This window comes from Lipophrys pholis (genome assembly GCF_963383615.2).
Source record: "Lipophrys pholis genome assembly, chromosome: 1".
NCBI lineage: Eukaryota > Metazoa > Chordata > Actinopteri > Blenniiformes > Blenniidae > Lipophrys > Lipophrys pholis.
Window position 1 is genome coordinate 3,360,431 of NC_137635.1, and position 24,813 is coordinate 3,385,243.

A 24,813-nucleotide genomic window follows, 5' to 3' on the forward strand; every position below is an offset into this window, starting at 1 on the left:
GTTGTAATGGGTAAAGGGAAAGGCGATATAATTTAAAAGATAACGGAAATGTTTCAGTTGGACCTTGGATTAAATCTCTTGTACAATTTCTAGTTGTTTTTTTAAATACAATTAATTATTCGAACGTTCGTGTTGAGTGAAGCATTCACGGTATAAAAACATAAAAAAAAAAAATCTATAAATGTTTGTACATTTCTGAATATTTCAACAAAGTACCTACACTTAGAATTTCTATTTTTAATGATGATAAAACATTTCCCTTTGCATTAGAGTTTTTTTTCTTTTTTAACGATGGTAAAACATTTTTGGATGCAATGAGCCAGACGTATGGAGAAGTACCAAAACACTATTTGTTCCTCTTTGAGTCCACATCTCGCTGTGTTGTATAATTTCCGATAGTTTTGAATGTCACACGGCACTCTTCCCTCATCCAATCAGGTCGTGAGCTGAGCCTCGGGATCGGTGACGTAGGCAGGCCAGCGTTTATTTTGGCTCTGCTACTCATTTGTCTCGCTGTCGCCGCCATTAAACAACACGGAGGCAATGTAAACCATGGAGATTCTCGCGTTTGTGCCATGATTCGCGGCGTTAAGAGGCTTTGTCAAGGTGTCTATTGTTACGCGAGAGGCTAATGTGTCCACGGAGGTGAAAATGTGAGAGATCGAGAGAGTGGAAATAATTCGGATCGGGAACGGTTTGATTGAGCAGGAGGAGGGGGAGGAGGAGGAGGAGGAGGAAGGGGGACTGGACAAGAAGGGTTTGTTGTGGTTTTCAGCAGCACTTAAGAGACGAGCGCAGTCACGACACGGTAAGATGTTTACATATTTCAGTTCACATCTCCCGTGTAATTCCATTTTGGGGATTTTACGCCGCATGAAAGCTTCTTCAGCTATTGGATTTCTTGACGTCTTGTTTGCTACGAGATTAGCTTCACAGCTAGCAAGCTAAGGCTAAAGATTAAAACATTATTTCATGGAAGCGCATTTTTGTCCCATTTGATATTTATGATGCTTGAGATTTATACGGCTACCGAGCAGCTGGCAGCAAGTTTCAATCACAGAATCAATTTTCGGGGTTTGTCATTGAAGCTGTCTCACTGAATACAAGTTAGTCCAGAAGCTACTGGAACACACCCTCATACTTACCTGTTCAAAACATGTAACCAAGTTACGAGGATTTAACATCTAATGACTTTAAAGTTTACTTACAAAACTTTTCTTCCTACCTCTACATGTCTCTGGAACTATCACAACAGTTGGACCAACTAAAGTGATCCAAAATGACAGACCAGAAGGTAAAGTGGGCCTGCGACTATTGCACCTATGAAAACTGGTCATCTGCAATCAAGTGTACCATGTGTCGTGCACCGAGACTGAGAGGCCCCATCATCACAGAAGAACCATATAAGAACAGCCCCGACCCGGACCCCAGTATAGATTGGGATCCCCCTAGAACTGAGAGTGGGAGCAGCCTGCTCATCTGCCCTGACTCCAGCGCCAGGCCAAGAGTCAGGCCAGCCAGCATGGCTGAGCTTGCCAATAAGTGGTCCTGTCAGATGTGCACCTATCTGAACTGGCCCCGAGCCATCCGTTGCACACAGTGCCTGTGTCAGCGGCCGAGGACCAGCAGCCCCACGGAGTCCCCACAGACCTCGGGCTGCCGTCCAGCTGTCCACTCTCCGGTGGACACCTGTGAGGAGTATAATGACAGGAACAGACTCAACACCCACCAGCACCACTGGACATGTACAGCATGCACTTACCAGAATTTGCCCAGAACTACAAAGTGTGTCGTGTGTAACCTCTCCAAGCCCATCACTTCAGAAGCCATAGAACTGGCGGAGTCAGCAGAGCCCTCAACCATGATCAACGAGCAGGACAGGGCTCGGTGGAGGGGCAGTTGCAGTGGAAGCCAGGGTCAGAGGAGATCCCCTCCCATGTCCAAGAGGGAAGAGCACGTCAAAATGGACTTCCAGAGGATAGAGCTCGCAGCTGGAGCCATGAGCAAGGAGGAGCAGGAGGTTGACTTCAAGAAATTAAAGCAAATCAGAAACCGAATGAGGAAAACGGACTGGCTGTTTCTCAATGCTTGTGCTGGTGAGTTTTGAATCCCATTTGTCATTCCTAGAAGGGCTGGACAGTCGGTGAGAGTATTTTAAAGTAATAAAGAACAGTTATTTGCTCTTCGATGGTGTGCAAATACTTTTTTGCATTTCACATTTTCCTCCTTGGCTCACCTGAACACGCATACTTATGACCTATACTGTACTTGTCCCATATGTTGTAACAACAGATCTAATTTCACACCACCTTTTTGTTTCCTTTCATGAAGTCGAAACTTGCACCAAATGGGGGCAACTAATTTATTGATTCTGTCCTGAAAGGAAACACTTCCCCTTGTATTTTATCACTGTGCAGATGGTGCTCCTTTCAGTATTGTTCCAAGGTTGTATCGTAGTGCCTCACTGTTTAGACTTCAAATATTGGAGTACTCATGGAAATTTGCCAAACATGGAGCTGACATGCTCTGTTACTTTAATTAAGGGGTGATGCTATCAGATGAAAACGATTCATTTTAGAGATAAAATACTAATTAAAGCATAACTGATGTTAAATGGTGGTACTCTGAAGATGAGATACTAAAAAAATGAAAAGGAATTTGATCCTACTCTGTGCTGAATCGCTCTATCTGGCCTTCGGTGTGCCGCTGAGAGCATCTTTGGAAAAAAGTGAGAGGGTGCGAGTGCTTCCCAGCTGGTGGGGATGAATGGGCCGTCTGGGCAGCGCAGTGCGAGTGGAGCCCGTGAACCAGGCAGTCTTGGCTCACGGTCAACAGACCATGTAAACAGAGGTGCTTATGTGCTGAGCAGGGGCTCCCGGGAGGCAGAAATAGCCTTGACAGGACATGAACTACCGTCAACAACTACAAAAAAAAAAAAAAAAAAGATGCACAGTATAAGAAAAGCATGAAGACTGCCGCACGTGATCACTGCCCCAGTGACCTTTGCACCGGACACTCTTGCATGTTTGTTATTGAGTAAAAAAACAACAACTCACTTGGTTCGTCAGTAACCTGCTGTGTTATTTAAATCTTGATTCATGCTGTGCGTTTCTGCTTTAGCTGACGGCCAGTTTTGTTACACATGTTCTTCAAAGTGATTGTGCTTTGAGTCGAGCAGCACATTATGGCTAAGCATTTCCCCCAGGTTGCAAAAGTTGATCTTACTTCAATCAACTGTCGTGAACTCGTGTTTATTCAAGAGCACCGAACTAGAATCAAGATCAGAAAGTCCTGTTTATTTTTACTTTGTCACAAAAGGTAGCAGGCTGTTATCGTAATCGTTTGTAACAGAGTGGTGAAATGGTGTGCTCCTCTTTTGATGTTAACCATGAGCTCGTTTCCAGTTTGACAGCAGTGTGGAAAAAATGTGGAGGTGCTGTGTTTGTTCTTCTCCAAGTGCTGGAATTTTATGTTCGCCACGCCAATAGATTTGTTGAATCTGCTCTCACAATATTAATAACCTTCTCAAGCTGTGAAGTTTTGCAGGTATTTGATAGATGAGACCACCAGCGATTGACGGATTACAGCAGGTCTTGCTACGACTCGGTCGAGAATCACGGCAGATGTGTTAAACAAATGTTATCTCCTGAGATTTCACAGCCTGTGTTCTGTACAAAAAAAACCAGATCAGACCAGAGACATGCTGTGGGGGACAGAAGTGCTGTCATGCTTGCGCATGTCCTTGTCAAACTTGAAAAGAGAAGGCGAAGCATTCTGACACGCAGCTCCTCCAGGGCCCGAGGCTTTACAGTTGAGGAATTTGCCATTTTTCATTATTGCGCATTGTGTGACATTAAACAACAAACTGTCATGTCTAATGTTCAGGACGCCCTACTTCTGACTGTCAGTGCAGAGTCATTGCACTTAAAGCTGTATTTGTGATGCTTTCTCAGAGTTTCACACTTTTTACTAATATAAACTTGCATTTACAGATGTATTTTGATTTAAGCCTTTTGAAAGGGCGATTTTTTTATTAGTTTTAAGTCGCAAACATCAGGACCCCTTTGTGGTGTGCCAAAGATTACTGAAGGATTGTGGGTTTTCGCTGCACTCTGGCTGTCCAAAATTAAATTTGCATACATCAACAAAAACACAAGTGACTTATCAGCGTCTAGAAAAGACTTAGCAACTGCTTTAATGCGTTAAAGTGCTTCTCTGTCATGTTTTGGTCATTCTCAGGGTGCTAGAAGGGAAAAAGGTTGAAAACTGCCCTGCTAGAACGTGTGTTTGCAGCCTGTTTTCACAACACAATTAACCTAACCCACTGAAAGTCAAACTGTATTCATACAAAGTAGGGCAACTTTTATTTTTGGGGGGGGGGGGTGGAGTCTCCATCTTGGCAGTAAGTACACTGTACCCAAACAAATTCAGCATCTATTTATAGATCTGTGTTTGCAAAATGTCACGCAGCACGTGTAACTTGAGTCGACGTAGCGTTTGAGGAGATCGTGCGTCCCTACGTTTTTTGGAGCTACCTCGCTGCGGCACATTTCACTCATGACAGATGTGGTTACTGTTGTGTACAAAAGGAGCGAAGGGCGGCGTTAATCTGCACAGACAGGGGACACTCTGTCTGACGCGCCGCTCTCTGACGGCTCTGCGTTACGACGCCACACTGCTCGGTCTGTTCTGCCGTGCGGCAGCACGACAGTGTGATGACTGTTCTCACACTGGTTACATCGGGAGGTCGTCAGAAGTGTGGCTTGACGTCAAGACCCAGAGAGCAATGTTTAATTCGTGGGGGAGATTTTTTCCGCAGATTATAATATTTATTGGTTGTTGTCATTGAGCTGCGTGATGTATTGTGACACGGTGCTGCACCAAAGGAGAGTCTCGTACATCTCTACATATTGCACATGGCTAAAAATGAGAAACTGAAGCTTTTTGAGTTTAATGTTTAAGTACATCTCGTTCAACTTATCCTGCCGTAATAGAAGAGCACTGTACTTAAGCTTATATTTAATAAAAACCCATGATATTTACGGACAGGCTTGATCCTGAGGATTTAATTTCTATTGCTCTGAGTGTATTCTGTTAGACTGTCCCGGTTTTTATATCTCTGGGACCGATTCTTCCACTGATAGAAATAACCTTTGAGTGCATATGGCTTGTGAAGACAATACGGATTAGAAAACAATCAGTACTTTGAAATGGTTTAAATGACTAGTTTATAAATCAATCTCTATTCCCAAAACCAACAAATCCGATTTTTTTTTTTCTTTAACTAAATCTTTACAAAAATCTTTTTTCTTGCTCTGAATCTACTTTTATGTTATTTATATATGTTATGCATAAAGGATAAGTTAATTTTGTGAGCTCATTTTATGAGCTTTGAACAAATTCTTTGTTACACGTTTTACACATAACCGCCCTGCTATGCTTCCATTTGTCAGGTTTTTTTGTTTGCTTCGCCGCTTTCCACATGAGGGTGTATTGTCTGACCGTTGCTCAACAGCTCAACACATAAATGAGGAACTTTAGACCATTGAAAACAAGTTTAAATTTAGTTCTGGGGTCTTTTTTTATATATAAATTTTTTTGTCTTTAAATAACGCCACAGAGTCGCTGACCAGAGTTGACTACTCATCTTGTTATATTTTACCTGCCACATTTAAAGAAAACTTTGCAGCCATGTGCCGACTGTTTGTCTTCAATTGTCACCATTATATATGAATGAAATGGAGGACTCTGGCATTTCTGGCGTTTTGGATCCACCATGCCGAGGGCTTGTTTTCTTTTCAGTGCTGTCTCAGTGAACTCATGGATCGTGATCGAAAATGGCAGTAGAATCTACTCATTTACAGTCCATCACTTTTGCAGCATAGTTTTAGTCTGATCTCGGGGTGCTATAAGAAGAACTCAGAGGATGAGATTTACGATCATTGCTTGTCCTCGCGCCATTATCATAAATGGCATATTACTTCCAGGACTTTCGGCCACAGGGGGAATTCTGGCTACGATGGGCACGTTAACCTTTCTAGTTCCCTGAAGAGAAAAACCTGCAACGAAATGTTTTAATTCATTTTGGTTTAAAGTTCTTATGATCTTTATGCCAAGAACAGAAAGGAACTTTCTCATGTGCACTGGGCAACGTTACATGTTTAATAAATCTTTTACTTTTTTTTTTATTAATCATTCAAAAATAATCTGCTAAAGTTTTAACTCTGCAGTAGAGTTGTGAGATTTTGTTTTTAGACCAGATAAAATAATTCTTTGCTGAAAATATAAGGCTTTGTTTTTGTTAGTTTTTTTTACTCAAGCCATGGCATCAGAAAACTGGTTGCAAAAGTTTTGAATGGTGGGACAGCTTAAATGAAGAGCATTTTCCCTTGGCCTACAATGCAAATGTAAAACGTCAATATCCTGCATCCATGAGTTCCTGTAGAAGTTAGAGTCCATGAAGACACTGGTCCATTTCTATATTTCGATTGGCGCGTTTGCGTCCCCTCTTTTTGAAAACCCCCTTCGTCTCACTGCCACAGGTGTCGTGGAGGGCGACCTGGGCGCAATAGAAGCCTACAAGTCGTCCGGTGGGGACATTGCCCGGCAGCTCTCTGCCGACGAGGTGCAGCTCCTCAACCGGTCCTCGGCGTTCGATGTGGGCTTCACCCTGGTCCACCTGGCCATTCGCTTCCAGAGGCAGGACATGCTCGCCATCCTGCTGACCGAGGTGAGCGTGATATGGAGACGTGCTCGTGTTATTTTGAAGCGGCTGTGTACAGTACCACTCGTCCACCACATCAGCCCGTAATTGTTCTTCACCAAAGAGGACGATGAATAGCAGATGTCTCTAAGACCTATAATTACAACGGAAGTGCACTTTGTGGATTAGGTGAAGGATTAGCCTGGCTGTGGTTCTGTCCCTGCTTCCTAATGGACCTGGTAATACAACGCTGATGTGGTTTGCAAGGAGTGCAAACAGTGACTGCAGGGGGAAATAAGTCAGTGAGGACAGAAAGAAAGGATGACCTCTTCAGTGTGTATGGCAGGGTTCGATGTTCAGTGGAATACAATATGGGTCAGGTTTGACAGTTTGATTATGGTGACGCATTAAATATTCAAGAGTGCGTTTAATAATACATAATAAAAGATTTTAAGTTTGAACTTTCCCAAATGCTGTTTTCAATAACTTTGATAACCTGTTTAAAAACTTCCTTCAAATCCTAAAGATTGCATGAATGGGCACCGAAATGAAAACATCTCATATAGAGGTCTCTAACTTCCACTTTATATGCGGGTTTTTTTTTTCTCAGGTGAACCAACAGGCAGCTAAGTGTATTCCCTCGATGGTGTGCCCTGAGCTGACGGAGCAGATCCGCAGGGAGATCGCAGCTTCACTACATCAACGCAAAGGAGACTTTGCCTGCTACTTCCTCAGCGATTTGGTCACCTTCACTCTGCCAGCAGGTACAACATCATGACGATCTCACCACTGTGGCTTTGTTTTCCTCGTATATAGTTTAATCCTGTCTTTACCACTTCATAAATATCACTAACTGCTGCTGCTGCCTGAGCTTTATCATTTTCCTTTTTAGCTCCAATAAACAGCTCTCATTAATAACAACAGTTTTTTCCATGTAAACATCAGAAGTTAGTCACCCTGCAAGTTTCTGGCTTTGGAGTTTTTTTTACCCCCCCACATAGAATAAATGTGCTTGGTTTCAGTGTGTGAACTTGAATGTTTTCTCTTCAGTGGAGACCTGGAAGAGCTGGTGTCCAACCTGGTTTCTGCAGCCTTGCTCAGTGACGCAGCAGCTCCGTCTCTCATCCTCGTGGCATAATGACTGAAATGCACTTCGCTTGAAAGAACTACCCGCATTTTGATTCAGTGCTGCCACAACGCCGCCAGGATAAAAGATTATGCAGGCTTCACTGATAGATTTGAAATTTTTCTTTTTTTTTTTCGTGTGTTATGCCGAGTATTCTGCAGAGTGAGTTTGGCCGAAGGCCAGCTGCAGGCCATCTCTCTGTTTCTGTCTCCCCGCCTCTCGGACACAGCCAGTGCCATTCACTATTGAACCAGAGAATAGCCACCAGTGTTCTGGCTTTTGTTTGTGCACAGTTCAATACACACAGAAGCACAAACATTCTGTACAGAGCTTGTGTTTACTGTGTGCCATTGACAAAATGTCATCCAGTGAATGGAACTTCAAAGAACAGCCCCTCTGTGTGTCATTACTGTAGGGTCTATGTTGCCCTCAGCGAGCCTACCATTACATTATAATGAGCATGACAACACTGTAGCTTTCACGTACGTGTGTGTGTGTGTGTGCAGATATTGAGGACTTGCCTCCGGCCGTCCAGGAGAAACTGTTTGACGAGGTTTTGGATCGAGATGTGCAGAAAGGTACTTTGGATCCACTTATATTTGTTTGATGTTCTCAGTCTGAATGTTGTGACATCGTCTCGTACATGGTCTGTCGATACCTGTAATTCCTGGTCTGCCTGCCTACAAATCAACATGCACTCTGGATTTTGCGTCTAAGCAGCTAAGCATCCTCATCCGATGTGTGTAAATAGGTTAATTAGGCTTGCTGGTTTCCCTTGCACATACTTCTATCTACAAATAATGTTCTAATAATGATGACCTTACATGTGTACTGGAGCTGTCAAAGGAATCTTATGACCTAGATACATTGGGACACTGGTAAAAGGGGCTTCTTTCTGAGACTGGATAAGCATGTTTAGAAATAATATTTTGTAAAGAAAACCGAAAAAATGTTGAAAAGCAGGTTATGCAACTTGCAATTTGTCTCCATAATGAACAGCTGCTGCAGTTTTCACACAGCATCTGTGCTGTCCCATGCTGGGTTTTTTGTAAACAGATTAGAAACTTATCAGCTTTTTTTTATTTTTTTTTTATAGCACTAATGTAATAATTTGTCATACGAGGGGGGAAAAAATGTCGTCCCTATCATGTTAATTTTGCTCTTGTTTCAGTTTTTGAACGCTGTCTCGATGTCTCTGTAGAATTTTAAAAAAATCTCTCCCGCGTCCACGCCGCAAAAACAAACGGATTGATGAAGACTGTGGTGTTGTAAGTGCATTCAGTCCGTACTCACAGTGTTTTGTCTGCACTCAGAACTGGAGGAAGAATCTCCCGTCATCAACTGGTCTCTGGAGCCGGGGACGCGCCTGGACAGTCGTCTGTACGCCTTGTGGAACCGCACGGCCGGGGACTGTCTGCTGGACTCCGTTCTGCAGGCCACCTGGGGCATTTATGACAAGGACTCTGTCCTCCGCAAGACGCTCCACGACAGCCTGCACGACTGCTCTCACTGGTGAGACGCACGGCCGAGCTGGAGTCGCTCAAAATTTACCTGTCACAATCTTTTTGATAGTACTTTTACTGCCCCTTGTTGTACTTGGACGTCTCCTCTTGGCCCTTGAAAATAAAGATGAATGGGCTTGTGTTGTCATAAAGTGTAGATTCCAACTATACACCTGGAAGCTGCTTACTTAAGGGAGCTTTGTGGGTTTTTCAAGGATTTTAGTTCAAAATTTTATAAGCCGAGGACTGACGGTATGAAAGATAAGCTTAAACTTTAGCACACTGCTCGAACAATACGCAAAGATAATTGTAGTGTAATCCATATTTTCAGTATTGTCCAGGTTGCATTCACCTGTTGATCCTGTGAGGGCGAAAAAAAGCCACACTTGTTACACTTCTCTCATAAAATCAAAAACATGCTGCGTTGGATTTCTGGACTTTCAGCCTGTAAAATGATTAGACCAGGACTTCCAGTAATGCCAACAAGCTTTACTAGTGACTGCCGGCGCTGTAGAGCCGGCTGCATGTGCATCTGTAGAACATTAAACCATCAGGAATACACAGCTCACCGAGAGTCACTGCATGCGATTTTATCAATTTCCTTGTTTTCTAACTGAGATGCTGCATCGACATAAATGTGACTCTGTGCTTTTCTCTGTCTCTAATGTTTCAGTCGAGCTCACCATTTTTGCGTTTTGCTTATTAAACACCATTTTCTTCCTTTATCAACTTTTTTTGTATTCTTAATATGCATGTCAGTGTTCTCATTTTGCAAACTCAACTCTCCCCTAGTTCCTCATAAAGGCTTAGTAACGGGCTGCTAACTGTAGTTCAACCAAAGTGGCGTTGGGGTCATTTGTACTTGCAGGCTCACAGTAGAAGCATATCCTCAGGATATTTGCATACTTCCCTCACAAAAGAGGTTTGATTGCTTTGCAAAGAGATGAAATGTGATGAAAAAGAAAATGTATAAACTGAACACCGCTGTGGGCATGTGCATACTTTGATTATGTGTCAGAGATTTTTAGAAAACCTGCATGTGAATGAGTCGAGGGGAAACACTTGAGTCATATGAACTTTTAAAAATAGTCGTGTTTGTTCTTTGTTTCAGGTTTTACACACGCTGGAAGGAGTGGGAGTCATGGTACTCGCAGAGCTTCGGTTTACATTTTTCCCTCCGAGAGGAGCAGTGGCAGGAGGACTGGGCGTTCATCCTGTCTTTGGCCAGCCAGGTAATTATGAGGTTCCTTCTGGTTTAGTCACTTCCTCCAGTTGAAAGGGGGGAAAGCAGCCCAGCGCGGCACGGCGCTCTACGAAGGGAAGACGATATAGAAACTGCTGCTGCATTCTCAAAAAGAAAATGGAAGGAATAAAAATAGCCTCTTCCGATAGAATTGGCTCGTTGTTGACTGTTCAGCAGCAGCGACTTGTTTCAGAACCGACATGAGCCACTGTTGGCTCCCTTCCCTCGTGCAGCCCCCGGGTTTCAAACATACCTGTGGGATGATGGTCTATTCAGGCGCATATGAACCAGGTATCAGTTGAAATTACCACATTTATTATTGAGTTTATTTCAAGATTTGATACCAAATGCATGCATGTTGAATAAAACAAAAAGTCAATTTTATTAGCTGTAGTAATTATTACAACCCCCACCCCCATTTGGATGGAAGCACTATAAACCTTCATTCCTGCAATGAGCAAGAAGATCTCAATTCAACATGTAATCTTATGCATGTTTCGTTTGTTCATACTCGCAGTTTACAGATAAAGCAGCGACCTGTTTTTATAACTTAATAGTTGAGCTTCACAGTTTGGACAGAATGTCCTGATATCATATGCTTGTTGTATCATGCTGTATTAAGTCTATACGAGTATCATGTTTACATGTGACGTAACAACACACATTAACACTTCACCAACAGTGTATATAACAGAATTAATTGGGCCATGCATGCTCAATGTGTACAGTACCATTATCATGATGCTTGGAATGAGTGCAGACTGCTTGGTTTTTTGTTTTTTGTTTTGTTTTTTGATAAAGTCGTCTGTGTAACAAGTGACTCTCTGGGAGTTACTCGCCCTGCCATGCTAAAGTCATTTTTCAAATTTGCACAATAAGAATGTGATCACAGATTAATATGCTGTGCGCACAATACGCACTCAGCTGGCTTAACGGAGGCTTGACTGATTGATCGTGTCTCTAATACAGGAAGGTGGTTTTATAATTGAAAGAACAACCGTTGTTTATAATCATCACAGAGCCGTACATCATATCTCCACTAGTGAGCAAACAATTAACATTCAAACATCTAATGAGGCTGAGCCTGTGTGCTATTCAATGTATAACCCCAAATTCGCGATTTTAGCCTATTTGTGGCTCTTCTATTGATTGCTGGACATTCAGGTAGGATCAACTGCTGATACCTGGTTATCATGTTGCAGCAACTAAGACCTTCAACTATTGTTGTTAGCTATTCCTTTGCTACCTCTTTGGGCGACTCAACACACCATCTTGTGGCGTGAAATTGAATTACAAGTCTAAACGTGTTAAAGAATTTGCAGAATTTGACAGGTCGGTATATAAAAAGAATTGTCATTTTGATGACATTCTGCTTATTTGAGATTATATTGCTTTACATAAAGCAAAAGTAGTACATATTTTATGTGTAAGTTATGTCAGGGATGAGAAAGGTACACGCTGCTCCAGTGGATTGAAACCTGGAGGAAAGCAGATGTATTCTCTACTTCTGCACTATAATCTATATTTATGGACTTCTGAGTTCACAAAGGCACAAATGGGTGATCGCAACTTTATGCCTTCATATTATACTAACAATGTCCTTCCATCCTGATAATAAATTGCTTTACATTGAGGTGAATAGGAGACACAGTTGAAGGACGTACTGTGTGTAAGTGAGATCGTGTGTGAATGACAATGAGGACATAAGCAATTACTGCAGATCCTCTAAGATGAAGTCACACATTGACTGACAGCTCATCTCCCGCTCCAGCACGGCTGCTGAAGCAGCACTCCTTCACAACATGTGACCCTGGGATTACATTTATCTCAGAGCCACTTCAGTAGAAACAAACACACAGCAATGCTATTGTAATTGTAGCATTTTTTAAACAATGTCCTGGAATCTGCTTTGGCACAGTGTCGGCTTCCTCCCTGGTTTTAGATGTATTATGTTACCCGACTGTATTTTACACTCGGGGAAAGTCTATTTGATCAAACCTGCCGTGTGATGTGTCTTTTATTTATTTGTTTGTTTGTTGTCGTCCTCTCTCCTCTCCACTCAGCCCGGGGCCAGCCTGGAGCAGACCCATATTTTTGTTCTCGCACATATTCTTCGAAGACCGATCATAGTCTACGGAGTGAAATACTACAAAAGTTTCCGTGGGGAAACGTTAGGATACACTCGTTTTCAAGGTGAGGCATCGTCATGGGAAGATTACAGGGACACTGGAGGTGCAGCTGCTGCTCACAGACATTGTCGGGATCTTCTGGATCGCTGAATAAATTCGCGTCGTATCCTGGATATGAAGATGCTGTTATCATCGCATGTGACGAGAATAATGATTGCTGCTCGTGTGTCGAGGGCAGAAAGTTGGCCGGCTGCAGGAGAATGCAGAGCAGCAATTTCATTTGAGGAGATAGTTGCAGAGCCTGTTCCTTCTAGGTGCCTGTTGTGCTCTGAGCTCGCCTGACTGGCTGTGTGTGTGTGTGTGTGTGTGTGTGTGTGTGTGTGTGTGTGTGTGTGTGTGTGTGTGTGTGTGTGTGTGTGTGTGTGTGTGTGTGTGTGTGTGTGTGTGTGTGTGTGTGTGTGTGTGTGTGTGTGTGTGTGTGTGTGTGTGTGTGTGTGTGTGTGTGTGTGTGTGTGTGTGTGTGTGTGTGTGTGTGTGTGTGTGTGTGTGTGTGTGTGTGTGTGTGTGTGTGTGTGTGTGTGTGTGTGTGTGTGTGTGTGTGTGTGTGTGTGTTCTTTCAGGTGTGTACCTGCCTCTGTTATGGGAGCAGAGCTTCTGCTGGAAGAGCCCCATCGCGCTGGGCTACACGCGGGGCCACTTCTCGGCCCTGGTGGCCATGGAGAACGACGGCTACGACAATCGCGGTGCGGGCGCCAACCTCAACACTGACGATGACGTCACGGTCACTTTTCTGCCGCTGGTGGACAGCGAGAGGAAGCTGCTGCACATTCACTTCCTGTCTGCACAAGAGGTGGGCCGGAGTACAGCTGCAGTCATGTTTTCACTTCTGCCGATAAAAACAGACTCATTATAAGTTTATTACAGTATTTTATAACTGAACAAGAGCTGTATTATCTGTAAGCAACTGATAATGTCATAAAATAATTTTTTTTATAACCAGAAATGATTTATTCATTACATTATTGGCTACACTTCTTGCTCCTGACTGAATCTGTCCTGTTGGAAATAACTTGACTAGACATGGGATTGTTTTTTGGTCACCTTCCCCTATTTTGTCCTGTTGCATCCAAACTAAGGACGTTGACTTAATACCAGACAGAAAATAGTGCGCCACCTTCAAATGGGTGCCGATCCTGTAGGGTAGCTGGTGTATTAACATGAAAACGCCCTTGTTATTCCCAGTTGGAGCGCCTTATTGACGCTTGTTTTTCCTTGAAAATGAAGAATTGTGAAAAAATATTTAGCATTTTTTAACAAGCTTCTTATACTGAACGAAATATGTCTTCAGTATTTTATAACCTCAAAATAAAATCAGTTGAGAAATGTAGAAATCACATGTAGACACATTTTTATTCTATAAATCAAAATATGTGCCGTTTTGGTTTGTATTAAATAATCTCCACAAAAACGTGTGTGTGGGTGTGTGTGTGTGTGTGTGTGTGTGTGTACCACGTTTTCTGTCCTTTGTGGTCACAGGGAGTACATGTTTGAGAAGTCGCCTCGCTCTACAGTTTTAGATGACAAAAAAGCTGTGGTGGTTCTGAGTAGTTTCTTCAGCACAATATCAGTTTTGCACTCGCAAAATAATTATCAGTGAATAAAAACGCTCAACGCCTTTGAAAATCATGCTTCTTTTTACCTAATTCACTCCAGCTGTGACTGGCTTATTTAATGGTTTTTTTTGTTTTTTCTCCGTCACATGTTCATCTGCAGTTCCCGGCAGCAGTGTGTTGACTTTATTTTAATTTAATTTTATTGTAATTTTTCTGGGGCCCGCCACGTGTGAAATATGTCCTGGATTACGTCTATATCCAACATTCAACCATGACTTCCAAACCCATCCTCGATGTGACTGAGCTCATAGGAAAATCCTTTGAAATCAATTTCCTTTGAGGGATTCTCGTACAGGAACGATCTCAAATTCACGTCTTCAACTCAGAACGTCTTCACACAACTCTCCTACATTCTCACAGCTTGTTAGAGCCACAACGACCCCAATTGTTATAAAATATAATGTAATAAATCCCAAAATGTAATAACTGATCAATATTGTAACTGAACCCAAAACGTTTAATATTACGGTACATTATGGGGTTTTCTCTAATAGTGTGATAATTTTATTACATCATAAAGTGAGTCAGTGATTTATGGTTTGTACTTGAACTGCTTCAACCTGAAAGAAGAGTTCTGAAAGTCTTTTTTTATACGTATATATCTATATATATATATATATATAGTTTATGGTATTTCTGTATGATTGCTGTTGCCCAAGTCATTTATAGTCTTTTGTTCTCTATAATCTGATTCTCCAATGATCAGAACAAACTAATATATAAGCATTAATCATATTAAGATCACATTTAAACTCTTTTCTTTTACGTTATTGACCATTTATTACCTTTTGGGTTTTTATTCCATTATATTTTATAGCAATTCGATTCGTCGTTACATTTTGGGCTCAAACACCTTTTTCCCTCCCGTTTCCTTTAACTGTCAAAAACATGCCAGTTACTAAACACTGTCTCCTGAACCGGACAAGTGACATGACCTTACGTCGTCACGGCGACGAAAACCCGACTCCTGAGATGACTCATTCTGTTGTTGTTGTTGTTGTTGTTGTTTCTGCTCAGATGGGCAACGAGGAGCAGCAGGAGAAGCTGCTGAGGGAATGGCTGGACTGCTGTGTGACGGAGGGAGGCATGCTCGCCGCCATGCAGAAGAGCTCCCGCCGCCGTAACCACCCGTTGGTCACCCAGATGGTGGAGAAGTGGCTGGACCGATACCGCCAGATCCGGCCGTGCGCCTCCCTCTCCGACGGAGAGGAAGAGGACGACGAAGACGAATGAGTGCGGCGGAAGAGTCAGAGACACAATAAGAGCTTCCCAGCTCTTGACGGACGTTAAAAGACTCTGTGAGAGAGTTCTATCTACTTTTTTTTTTTTTTTTTCTCCCTCCCCCACCCTTTCTCCGAAATCTACATCTTCAACTTGTAATAATGCATGTGTTCTGTGAGCCCTGTGGTAGAAAAGATACCAGCACCACCCAACAGATTCCTGATCACTGCTCCCACCGAAAGACACCCAGTCCACTCTCTTCGCCCTGCTATACTCCGATCGCTCCCTGTTTGTTATCAGTAATCGACTCCACTTGGGAGAAATACTAGAAGATATAGGAACATATACTGTATTTAAGAAGAAGAAGAAAAAAAAAATCCCGAAGCTGCACTAGAAGATGACTTTAATTTACAGAAATTGTTCTTCAAACGTGTGTGTGTGTGTGTGTGTGTGTGTGTGTGTGTGTGTGTGTGTGTGTGTGTGTGTGTGTGTGTGTGTGTGTGTGTGTGTGTGTGTGTGTGTGTGTGTGTGTGTGTGTGTGTGTGTGTGTGTGTGTGTGTGTGTGTGTGTGTGTGTGTGTGTGTGTGTGTGTGTGTGTGTGTGTGTGTGTGTGTGTGTGTGTGTGTGTGTGTGTGTGTGTGTGTGTGTGTGTGTGTGTGTGTGTGTGTGTGTGTGTGTGTGTGTGTTCAGATTTAAAGGAGCACCTGCTTCTTCCTGACTGCTGGACCCCTCTGCGAGCCCCGCTCTGCCGTTTTGGTTTATTTATTTGTTTAGGAGAGTTGTTGGCGCGGAGGCGGTCACTTCTGTTCTGCCCCGTTTTATCAGTTTGATCCGTACAGTCTTGAAGTCTTTTTATTTTGCACAGATGATACCTGCAGTCTGTGAGGAGGGGGGGGGGGGGGGATGAAGGGAGGGATGAAGAGGAGTTTACTGACATTTTTATGCGTGACTTGGTATTTCCTGTTAGAGTGGGTGGTGGTGATGCTGGTGGGGGACGAGACAAAGTCAAACACTCTGGCTCTTTTCATTGGAGAGCGTTAACATTAAATTTGACTCACTTGCATCTACTTTGTTGGTCTTTATTTTTCCCTTTTTTGACTATTAGAAACGCATTAAGTTGATTTAAAGCTGCATACTTCACAACTACACACTATCTTTATTGCAGATGTGTCAACGTCTTATGTGGTGAATTATCACAGTAAATTTGAGTTTGTTTTTTTCCCCCGATTTCATTTCATCAGTCTGGATATGCTTTTTTTCTTTTGCTCAGTTTGAAGAGGTTTCAGGTTGATTATATTTTATAAAAGAAAATGTCTGGCTCTGCTCAGCACAATGGGTTCCTATATAGAGTAAAATCTATATTTGCAGCTATATTTGCAATTTCATATGCGACTCGTTAATATTAGCTGGCTACGGTTTGTACGGATTTAAGATAACGCAAAGGTTTTATATCGCATTAAAAAAAAAAACACTCGAGTTAATGTACGATTGGGTCCGGCCCATCCAAAGCTCCCTACTTTTCTTGATGTATTTTTTAATCCACTACATAGAGCAGCGATCTGCCACAATTTAATAGAATATTACGAGTCCATTAAACATTTTATTTACTTAATTTATGACTGTAATTACAAGATTGAAATTTTTAATTTTCTTCTCATAACCAATAATGTAATAACCTTGAATTTGTCTTGATGGGCCACCAGTTGTCTGAGTCGGAGGTTATAAATGGTCATTATGCAACCAGACGCCCTAATAAAAACACTGTCGGCCACTTTATTAGATCCACCTGTTCAAGTGCTTGTTGACGCAAATAGTTCCTCCTCCAGTCACGTGGCGGCGACGCCGTGGATCCAGGCTGCACAAGCTTTCTTTAGCCTCGAACAGGGGTCTGCGACCTTGATGACCTAAAGAGCCGTTTCACAATTTTCCACCGAATAAAATTCATCCGGAGCCACAAAACATGGTAATTATCTAAAATAATGAAACGTGTGAAAAAAAAAAAGTTGTATAAATATTTGATATGGCTAGTTTAGCCGCCGTGCTTTTCTCTTTTTTTTCTTTATTTTTCCTTATTTTTTTTTCCCTTTTAAATTTAGTTTTTTCTTTTTCCCTTTTCTTTCTTTCTTTGCCTTTTTAATCCAGAAAACCGAGGCTTTCAAAAACAATTAAAGCAGTTCAAGACGAAAGAATCTCAAATAGGCCGGAGCGTTCAAATATTAACATAAAACACATTTAAATAATGTCTCACAAATTGTACCTTCTGTTTTAGTAGAAAGAATTTCAAGTACACTCTAAAAAATGTCACATTTACTGCAGTTTTTTTGTTTTCGTTTTACAAAAAAGGCACTTTTATGACAAATGCTGCAAGTATTGCAATACAAACGTGATCCTGTTTGTTCATATTTTCCCCTTCAAGAAGCTTAAAATGTGATTTATTTGCAGGAAAACAAGAACAAGCCATGTATTGTGAGATTATTACAAGATGAAACAGCCTGCTGTGTTAAGTTGAATCATGGCCATGATAAAAGTAATAAAAAAAGAAGGGGGGGGGGGTTAAAAAAATGTCTTCATCTTGAAAGTCCTGAAAATTAAAGCATTACTTAACGTTATGGTAGAGAAACGATCAGAGCTGGCAAACGTCTAAAGGAGACGCAATGACGCCATTCTTAAACAATAGTTTCCAAAGGTTTTGACATTCAACTATTGCATTTCACCGTCTTGATGAAACTGTGCGATCTGATCCCGTGGAGGCCGGACGACTTTACCTCTCTGCGGCGTTACATCTTCATCCCTCGACGTTTGAACAAGTTACGAGGAGAAAGTACAAATATCTGCATTGAAATGTGGGGAAAACCAGTAAGAAAATCTTTCAGAGGCTGAACAGTTACAGAGGACATCTGTGAGAAGACAATCAATGAGTTTGTTTGTTTTTTTACACTGGATGGAAACTGGAGAAAGCGACGCACGCACAGGTGGAACATGCAAAACCCCGCAGGAAGCCTCCCCGGCCTGGATCTGAGCGTCCTGAACCACACGGTGGAAAATCAAGCAGTCGGTGCAGACGGCTGGTTTCTCAGAATCGTATCTTTTTATTTGAACTGCACTGAATGCTAAATGTTCACCTTGTACAAGAAACAAATACAAATACTCACACTAAAAACAAAAACATACTGCTGGCTGCCTCTTCTGCTATTGTTGGGACACTAAGTAGGAGTTTCAGCTATTGCTCTTACAGAGTACAGGACGCCCCAAAAAAAAAAAAAAAAAGAAGAAGAAGAAAAACCTGGCCTTCGGTAGAACAAAGAAAAAAAATCTGAGGAGGAGAGAGAGAGAGTGAGAGAGAGTGAGAGAGAGAGAGAGAGAGAGAGGGTGGTTCACATAGGACTATGGTTATAGGAACATTTAACTAGGCAATACAAATCTAACAGGACTCTTCAAAACTCTTTTAACACCAAAAAACGTGAGATGCGCCTTGTATATAAAAATACCACAATAGAGAGGATGATGGAGGAGAGAAAATATTCAGACTAAAACAAGATTATTAGTCTTATCTTTTTTTTCCTCAAAGACAAAAATTTCTGGGGGGGGGGGGGGGGGGGGAAGAGAAAAAAATACAAGAACTGCAAAAAAGTGTTTTCCTGAGTCATTAAGAAATTAAGTTTGCTTCAACCCTTTCCTGCTTTTAAGTTGGAAATGTGCTCAAAGAAGTGTGGACACCACAATCTCTACACCCACCATACCAATCAATACCCCCCCCCCCCCCCCCCCATCACAGTGTGTTTTCTTCTGCACACTAACCTCACCTATAATAATTTAAATAGAAAGTGACATACTTCGCTGGTGACTTCAAAAACTAAAACTTCAGATACAATCAATAAACTGGATATAAAGTGGATGTTTTTGTTGAGGTGAGCTTAGAACAATAAACCTTCAATATGTTGCACCAACTAAAAAAAAACCAAAACCCTCATTGGTCACGTGTGCAGAGGAGAAGAGAAAAAAAAGCCCCCTCACACTGTGTGGATGCGCCCTCTGGTGGTGGACAAGTGGAACCGCAACTGTGCTGTTCAGGAAAGGGTTAAAGCCGACTTGAGATTACTATAACTGATGAGCAATCTTTTCTTCTTGTTTGATGAATGATAAATATATATATAAGTCAATAATCCATTTTAAGTCATTCACACTGACGATAGAAAGAAAATAATAATAATAATAATAATTCTCTTCTTGAGGCATAATGAGGGGCCTAAACAACACACACTTGTTACATAAGGAGGGAGCTGGGAGGAGGAGGGGGGCTGATCAGGACAGTCTGGGTGGTGGTGGTGGTGGTGGTGGTGGGGGGGATAATAAGGTCCAGTAGCACATGATGCCAAAGGTTTTTCTCTTGTTCTTCCACTGGTGAGTTGAGATGTTGGCCTACATTTCCCATGAGGTGTACTGGAGGAAGGGGCGGGGCGGGGGTGGGGGTGGGGGGGTGGGGCAGAGTCTCATCGGGTTTTACCCCGATGCACTAAAAACACTGGACTCTGTGTCCACAATCATAGGCATGTCCCGAAGAAAAACAAGCACAAAAAAAAAAAAGAGAAAACAACCCATCATCATCATCATCATCATCATCATCATCAAAGAGTAAAGTCGATACTGAACCCGAAGAGACAGAGAGTAAAAACTAAAACGTTAAAGTACAAATTCTCCAGAACGACTCGCGCCGCTCCCAGTCGCCGGCTGGTTTCAACCCCCAGCCGCCGCTTGTGTTGCTTCACTGTCTCTTGGTCCCAGTTGGTCGGTTTGCCTTGTGATTGGTTGGTTTTCCGAGTGGCGACGGGTCGGTCGGACGCGGCGGTCGCCGCCGGGATCCCTTCTTGCTGCTATTGCTCGGTGAGGTGCTCTCTGGTCTCGCCGTGTTTGGAGGGCTGGTTGGGCGATGGGGCCTGGGAGGGGTGTGTACCGGAGGGCAGGGTGTGGGCGATGGGCACCCCACCGGGCACCATGCCCTCGAGCGCCCCCGGGATGCCACCTGGAGCTACTCCTACCACACCCGGAGGGTATCTGAGGGCGGGAGAGGTCAGAGGTCAGAGGACGCTTCCCTCTGAGACCTTCACCAACTCAGGAGACGTTTTTGCCACTTTCATCGAAATAACATTTGTCTGCAGCCACAAAATCAACTTAATATCGCTTATAAAGTTCAATATAGTATTGTTATCCACACAAACGTGTTTGGTTCAACTGATTTTTTAATTAAATTTTTTTCCTAGCAATTTGAGGTATTTCAGAGCATTCAGCACGACTTTTCTGTTTTGTTATTTTCTCTCCACACATTAAACCTACAGGTGAAGCCTCATTAAAATCAGCGACAGCCGATGAAAAGTAAAAGAAACACATGGTGTTTGTGAGCCACAGGTTGTTGGACTCACCAGTAGTACATGAGCTCCTTCTAGTGGTTACACGGATGAAAGTCATATGAATCTAAAAATATGCAATATGATATAAAATTAAAAATTCAAACTTTAAAATTAGTTTTGATTTTCCTGTAGTGATGAAAACCATCATGCGTTGGTTCGCTGTACTGCAGAGGGACAATCTGACCCTTCTTTTAAAAATACAACGTCGTGTGATTCATTACTGTTTAAAGTTATACAATTATTTGTTTAAATTATATATATTTTTTGACTATTTGTTCTGAATAAATCATTAAACGATGGACATTTATGTGTAAAGAACATGTATATGAAGATTTGAATTTGTTATGTATAAAAAAATCATCTTGGAGTTTCAGACTTTTTCACCAACATGAAGCGCTTCTACAAAAACGTTGTAAAGTTTTGCACTCTTACTTGATAAAGAAATAACTTCTTTATTCATAAAGATCCTTGATAACGACTGGATTTGTTCTTTCTTACACACATTAAAGTGTCGCAGTCTCACAGAGTTATAATAGTAGAAGTTCCAAAAGGAAGCACTATGTGACTGCAGCTCTTATTAAATTATTGTTTAGTCTATAAAATTCACATAAAGAGAGATCGTTGGCAAGGTTATGACATCAAGCTGCTCGTGATTCGCGGTGATAAAGAATAGAGAGGAATTCAATAAACCCTCTTGCAGGTCATATGACTTGTTCAAGTCTTATCAGGTATTTTATGCGAAGTTGAAAATGATATTTATCCCTAAAGGTATGTCTTTCCTGGAACAGTTTCTGATTTGAGTCATTACATTATGATGGAAGGGCAAAAACTTGGTGGAAAATCTCAATAGAATCCATCAATCACAGAGGGAAGAGGGAGAAAGGAAGAGTCACTCCAGAGACATTTAATCAGAGAGAAGCGGCCCGAACAGCCGTGAGAAGGAGAAACCACCATCCATGAAACTGCACCTGGATGGCTTCATGTCATGCTTACACACTGAAAACCTACGTCCATCTGTGTTCAGTCAGACAGGTGAGAGCTGAGGGGTGGGGGTGGGGGGGGGGGGGTGGGGGCTATAGAGGAGAAGGAGGGGGGGTGGGAGGGTAAACATCAGGTGAGAGGGTCTAATCCGGGACCTGAGCGGTCCGGATGGTGGTATTTACCTGCTCCTGATCTAGGCAATAATTTTGTCTTGGGGGACTCCGGTTGCTACGGCCGGAAGAGTTTGGTTCACTTGGCTGCGTGGAAGAAGAAGAAGCACACGGAGGCGGAGAAACGCTGCGATCAAGAACGGCCCAGAACGGGGACACGAGGAGTTTTGGTTCTAGTACTACGGGTCTGTTAGTGACGGGACGTGCACTACCATCTAAAGCAGAGGTGTGAGTTCATCGGTTAATGCAGACATCGTTCATTAAAATATACTTTTAACTTGACTGGATGCGTTTTGGGAAAATGTGTGGAACAGTTTTATGTAGTTGAGTAAAAACTGCTGTGATATATAATCGGGATTAAAAAAAAAAAAAAAAAAAAGAACAAACTTACAGAAGCATATGGCAGTCACAAAAAAATGTTTTGTTTTTTTAAATTAACCATATACTTTTATAATTTCAAGTTAGACTATTGTCAAAAAAGAGAAAAAAATATAATTTTAGAATAAATGTTATTTTACTATAGTTTCATAATTATTTAACAAACTATGTGGTAAACTATCATTCCTTAGAAATGTGTGCATTTATGATTAAAAGTGATATTTATGGTGTTTAACAACATAGAATATTATTGTTATCAAAAAAACATTTTTTCTGCACTTAATTTTTTTCCTCATTACTGTAATCTGATTACCTTGGCCTGAAATACCTGTACCTTCAAACTTGTAGCAGAAGATTTTAAATCAAATCCCCACAAATATTTCTTTATTATACTGCAGCTTGTAAATCCAGAAAAAAAAAGGTTTTTATAATGTGAATGCAATATGCTTCAGGACAAACACCCCCACCCCCACCCCCACCCAAAAAAATACTGAATACATATTTGGGCTTGAAAGTGATTTGTGATGCATTTCCACTCCTTACCTGTAGGCGGCGCCATTGAGCTCAGGGTGAACGCCTGGCTGATCCATGACCGCCCAGGGTGACGTGGTCACAAAGAACTCCTTGTTGACGCAGTTTCGTAGGCTGTCGGGGATCCGACCTGTAACAGGACACACACACACACACACGCACACACACACACACACGCACGCACGCACACACACACACACGCACACACACGCTCTTATTTAAAGGTAGTGGAGCAGACTGACATAAATCACACGCACTAAAAGGCCACAAGTTGTTAACAGCGGACGAGCGACCAGACGGAGTGTTAATGAGTTCGTACTGACAAACGTCTCAGGCTTGGACACGCAAACGCAAATTAACATCATTTAACAATCTGGATGTTTCTGGGAGGCCGGCCGCCGGGAAGCAGCTCCGCTCTGCGTCGGGAAAGCTAATGATGACATCTATTAAGAGGTCCAGATTTAATAAAGGCTGCAGAGGGCCTGTTGAGGTGGAAATGGGACGTCAGGGGAAGAGAGAGACGAACGCCGGGTCACTAAGGTCACGACAAAGAGCGGCGGGGAGGAGCCTCGCAGGATTCTGACACTGAGATGGTGAAAATTCAACAAAAAACTTTTTTTTTGGGGGGGGGGGGGGTGACCCGCATACCGGTGATGGCTCTTCGGATCTCGGTGGCGGCCGCCTCCCTCATCTCCAGAGAGGCCTGCTCGCTGTACCAGGCTGTGTGCGGCGTGCAGATCAGGTTGGGGGCGTCTTTCAGTGAACCTTGAGCAAAACTGCAACACAGAAAGAAATCTAAATAAAAACCACAGTGAGGACCGCCACCGGGGTGAAGAGCTGTGATGTGCAACGCTTCAGAAATAAACTTTCTATGGTTATATTATGATCTGCTTTGAGTGCAGCGCGCGTCTGAAGTGGTTTGAATTCGACGCCAGCTTGCCCTGTGTCTTCTACTGTTCTTACAGTTTTTATTACGCCGTTGTAAATTGTTTGATTGGAACCGCGTCCTTGAGTGCTGAGAAAGGCACATTCAAACTGAATTTATTGTCGTCATTATTAATTAGGTTGCCAGAATATGTGACGCGGATTTGATTATTCAGTCGTTCACTTCGTTGTTGTTGGAGTTCCTCTCTGAGCACGTAAAAAGGGATCATTTATACAGATAGTCTCACTGTGAGGCGAGAGTACTAACCACTACACCACCGTGTCACACCTTTACACTATAGTCATCCTTATCTATAGACAATACACATAGAACGTCATAGTTAAAGGCTTTTAACTGATGAGGGAATTGTTGTGTTGGGGGGGGAGGGGTTAAAGATATGAAAACAAAGTGGGAGTAACTCAGACAGACAGAAAATACACTGACATGATAAGATATTGTCATTGTCATGAGTTTTGCGTATGTAGACTCATCAAAAATATCATCCTGATTATATCTCTCCATGTAATAAACTTTCTTTTCTAACTTCTTGGAACTCCACCTGGCCTGCTGCCGGAAAACCCCACTTCACTTAGTGCCGTGCGTGCCAGTGGTTGTAATTTGACACCAGCCTCAGCTGCACGCTCGGAGCGGATGACCTCGCGTCGACGTTCACGTCGACTGGATGTCGGCTTCTGCAAAGCGGGACTGAACCGAGAGAAACACCGTGTTCGATATGGACTGTCGACATGTAACGTCGCATATGTGATGGAAAGAAGAGCAGATCGGGCCTCTGCAAAACTTTAGATTTCTCTGTGTGTGTGTGTGT

At 42.4% G+C, this 24,813-nt stretch overlaps 2 protein-coding genes across 5 annotated transcripts in view; one reads left to right on the forward strand and one right to left on the reverse strand.

Moving 5' to 3' along the window:
• Window positions 1-470: 470 nt before the first annotated feature.
• On the forward strand, window positions 471-16,663 carry zranb1a (zinc finger, RAN-binding domain containing 1a). Its single transcript, XM_080479735.1, has 10 exons — window positions 471-808; window positions 1,256-2,096; window positions 6,543-6,730; window positions 7,314-7,467; window positions 8,336-8,407; window positions 9,143-9,341; window positions 10,443-10,563; window positions 12,638-12,767; window positions 13,324-13,553; window positions 15,394-16,663. The coding sequence occupies exons 2-10, from the start codon at window positions 1,280-1,282 to the stop codon at window positions 15,607-15,609; spliced, it is 2,127 nt and encodes a 708-aa protein (XP_080335861.1). The 5' UTR covers window positions 471-808; window positions 1,256-1,279; the 3' UTR covers window positions 15,610-16,663.
• A 2,001-nt stretch (window positions 16,664-18,664) lies between these two features.
• Window positions 18,665-24,813, reverse strand: part of LOC308109002 (C-terminal-binding protein 2) — a 57,864-nt gene continuing 51,715 nt past the window's right edge. For 2 of the 4 annotated variants that reach the window (XM_080462336.1, XM_080462334.1), the window contains exons 7-9: window positions 23,711-23,838; window positions 23,075-23,192; window positions 20,340-20,649 (exon numbers count right to left, since the gene is read on the reverse strand). In XM_080462336.1, the coding sequence (XP_080318462.1) occupies window positions 20,469-20,649; window positions 23,075-23,192; window positions 23,711-23,838 (427 nt within the window). In that variant the 3' untranslated portion in view covers window positions 20,340-20,468. Of the gene's footprint in view, window positions 19,176-19,878; window positions 20,650-22,165; window positions 22,241-23,074; window positions 23,193-23,710; window positions 23,839-24,813 lie in introns of those variants that run through there. The other 2 variants (XR_013935309.1, XM_080462335.1) reach the window with 2 other exon arrangements.

What these genes read in the sequence shown, in the direction of transcription:
- zranb1a (XM_080479735.1), top strand. Translation starts at nt 1,280, where the DNA reads ATGACAGACCAGAAGGTAAAGTGGGCCTGCGACTATTGCACCTATGAA. An exon ending in GTTTCTCAATGCTTGTGCTG is followed by an intron (nt 2,097 to 6,542) that starts GTGAGTTTTGAA and finishes TCACTGCCACAG; the next exon opens with GTGTCGTGGAGGGCGACCTG. An exon ending in GGATCGAGATGTGCAGAAAG is followed by an intron (nt 8,408 to 9,142) that starts GTACTTTGGATC and finishes GTCTGCACTCAG; the next exon opens with AACTGGAGGAAGAATCTCCC.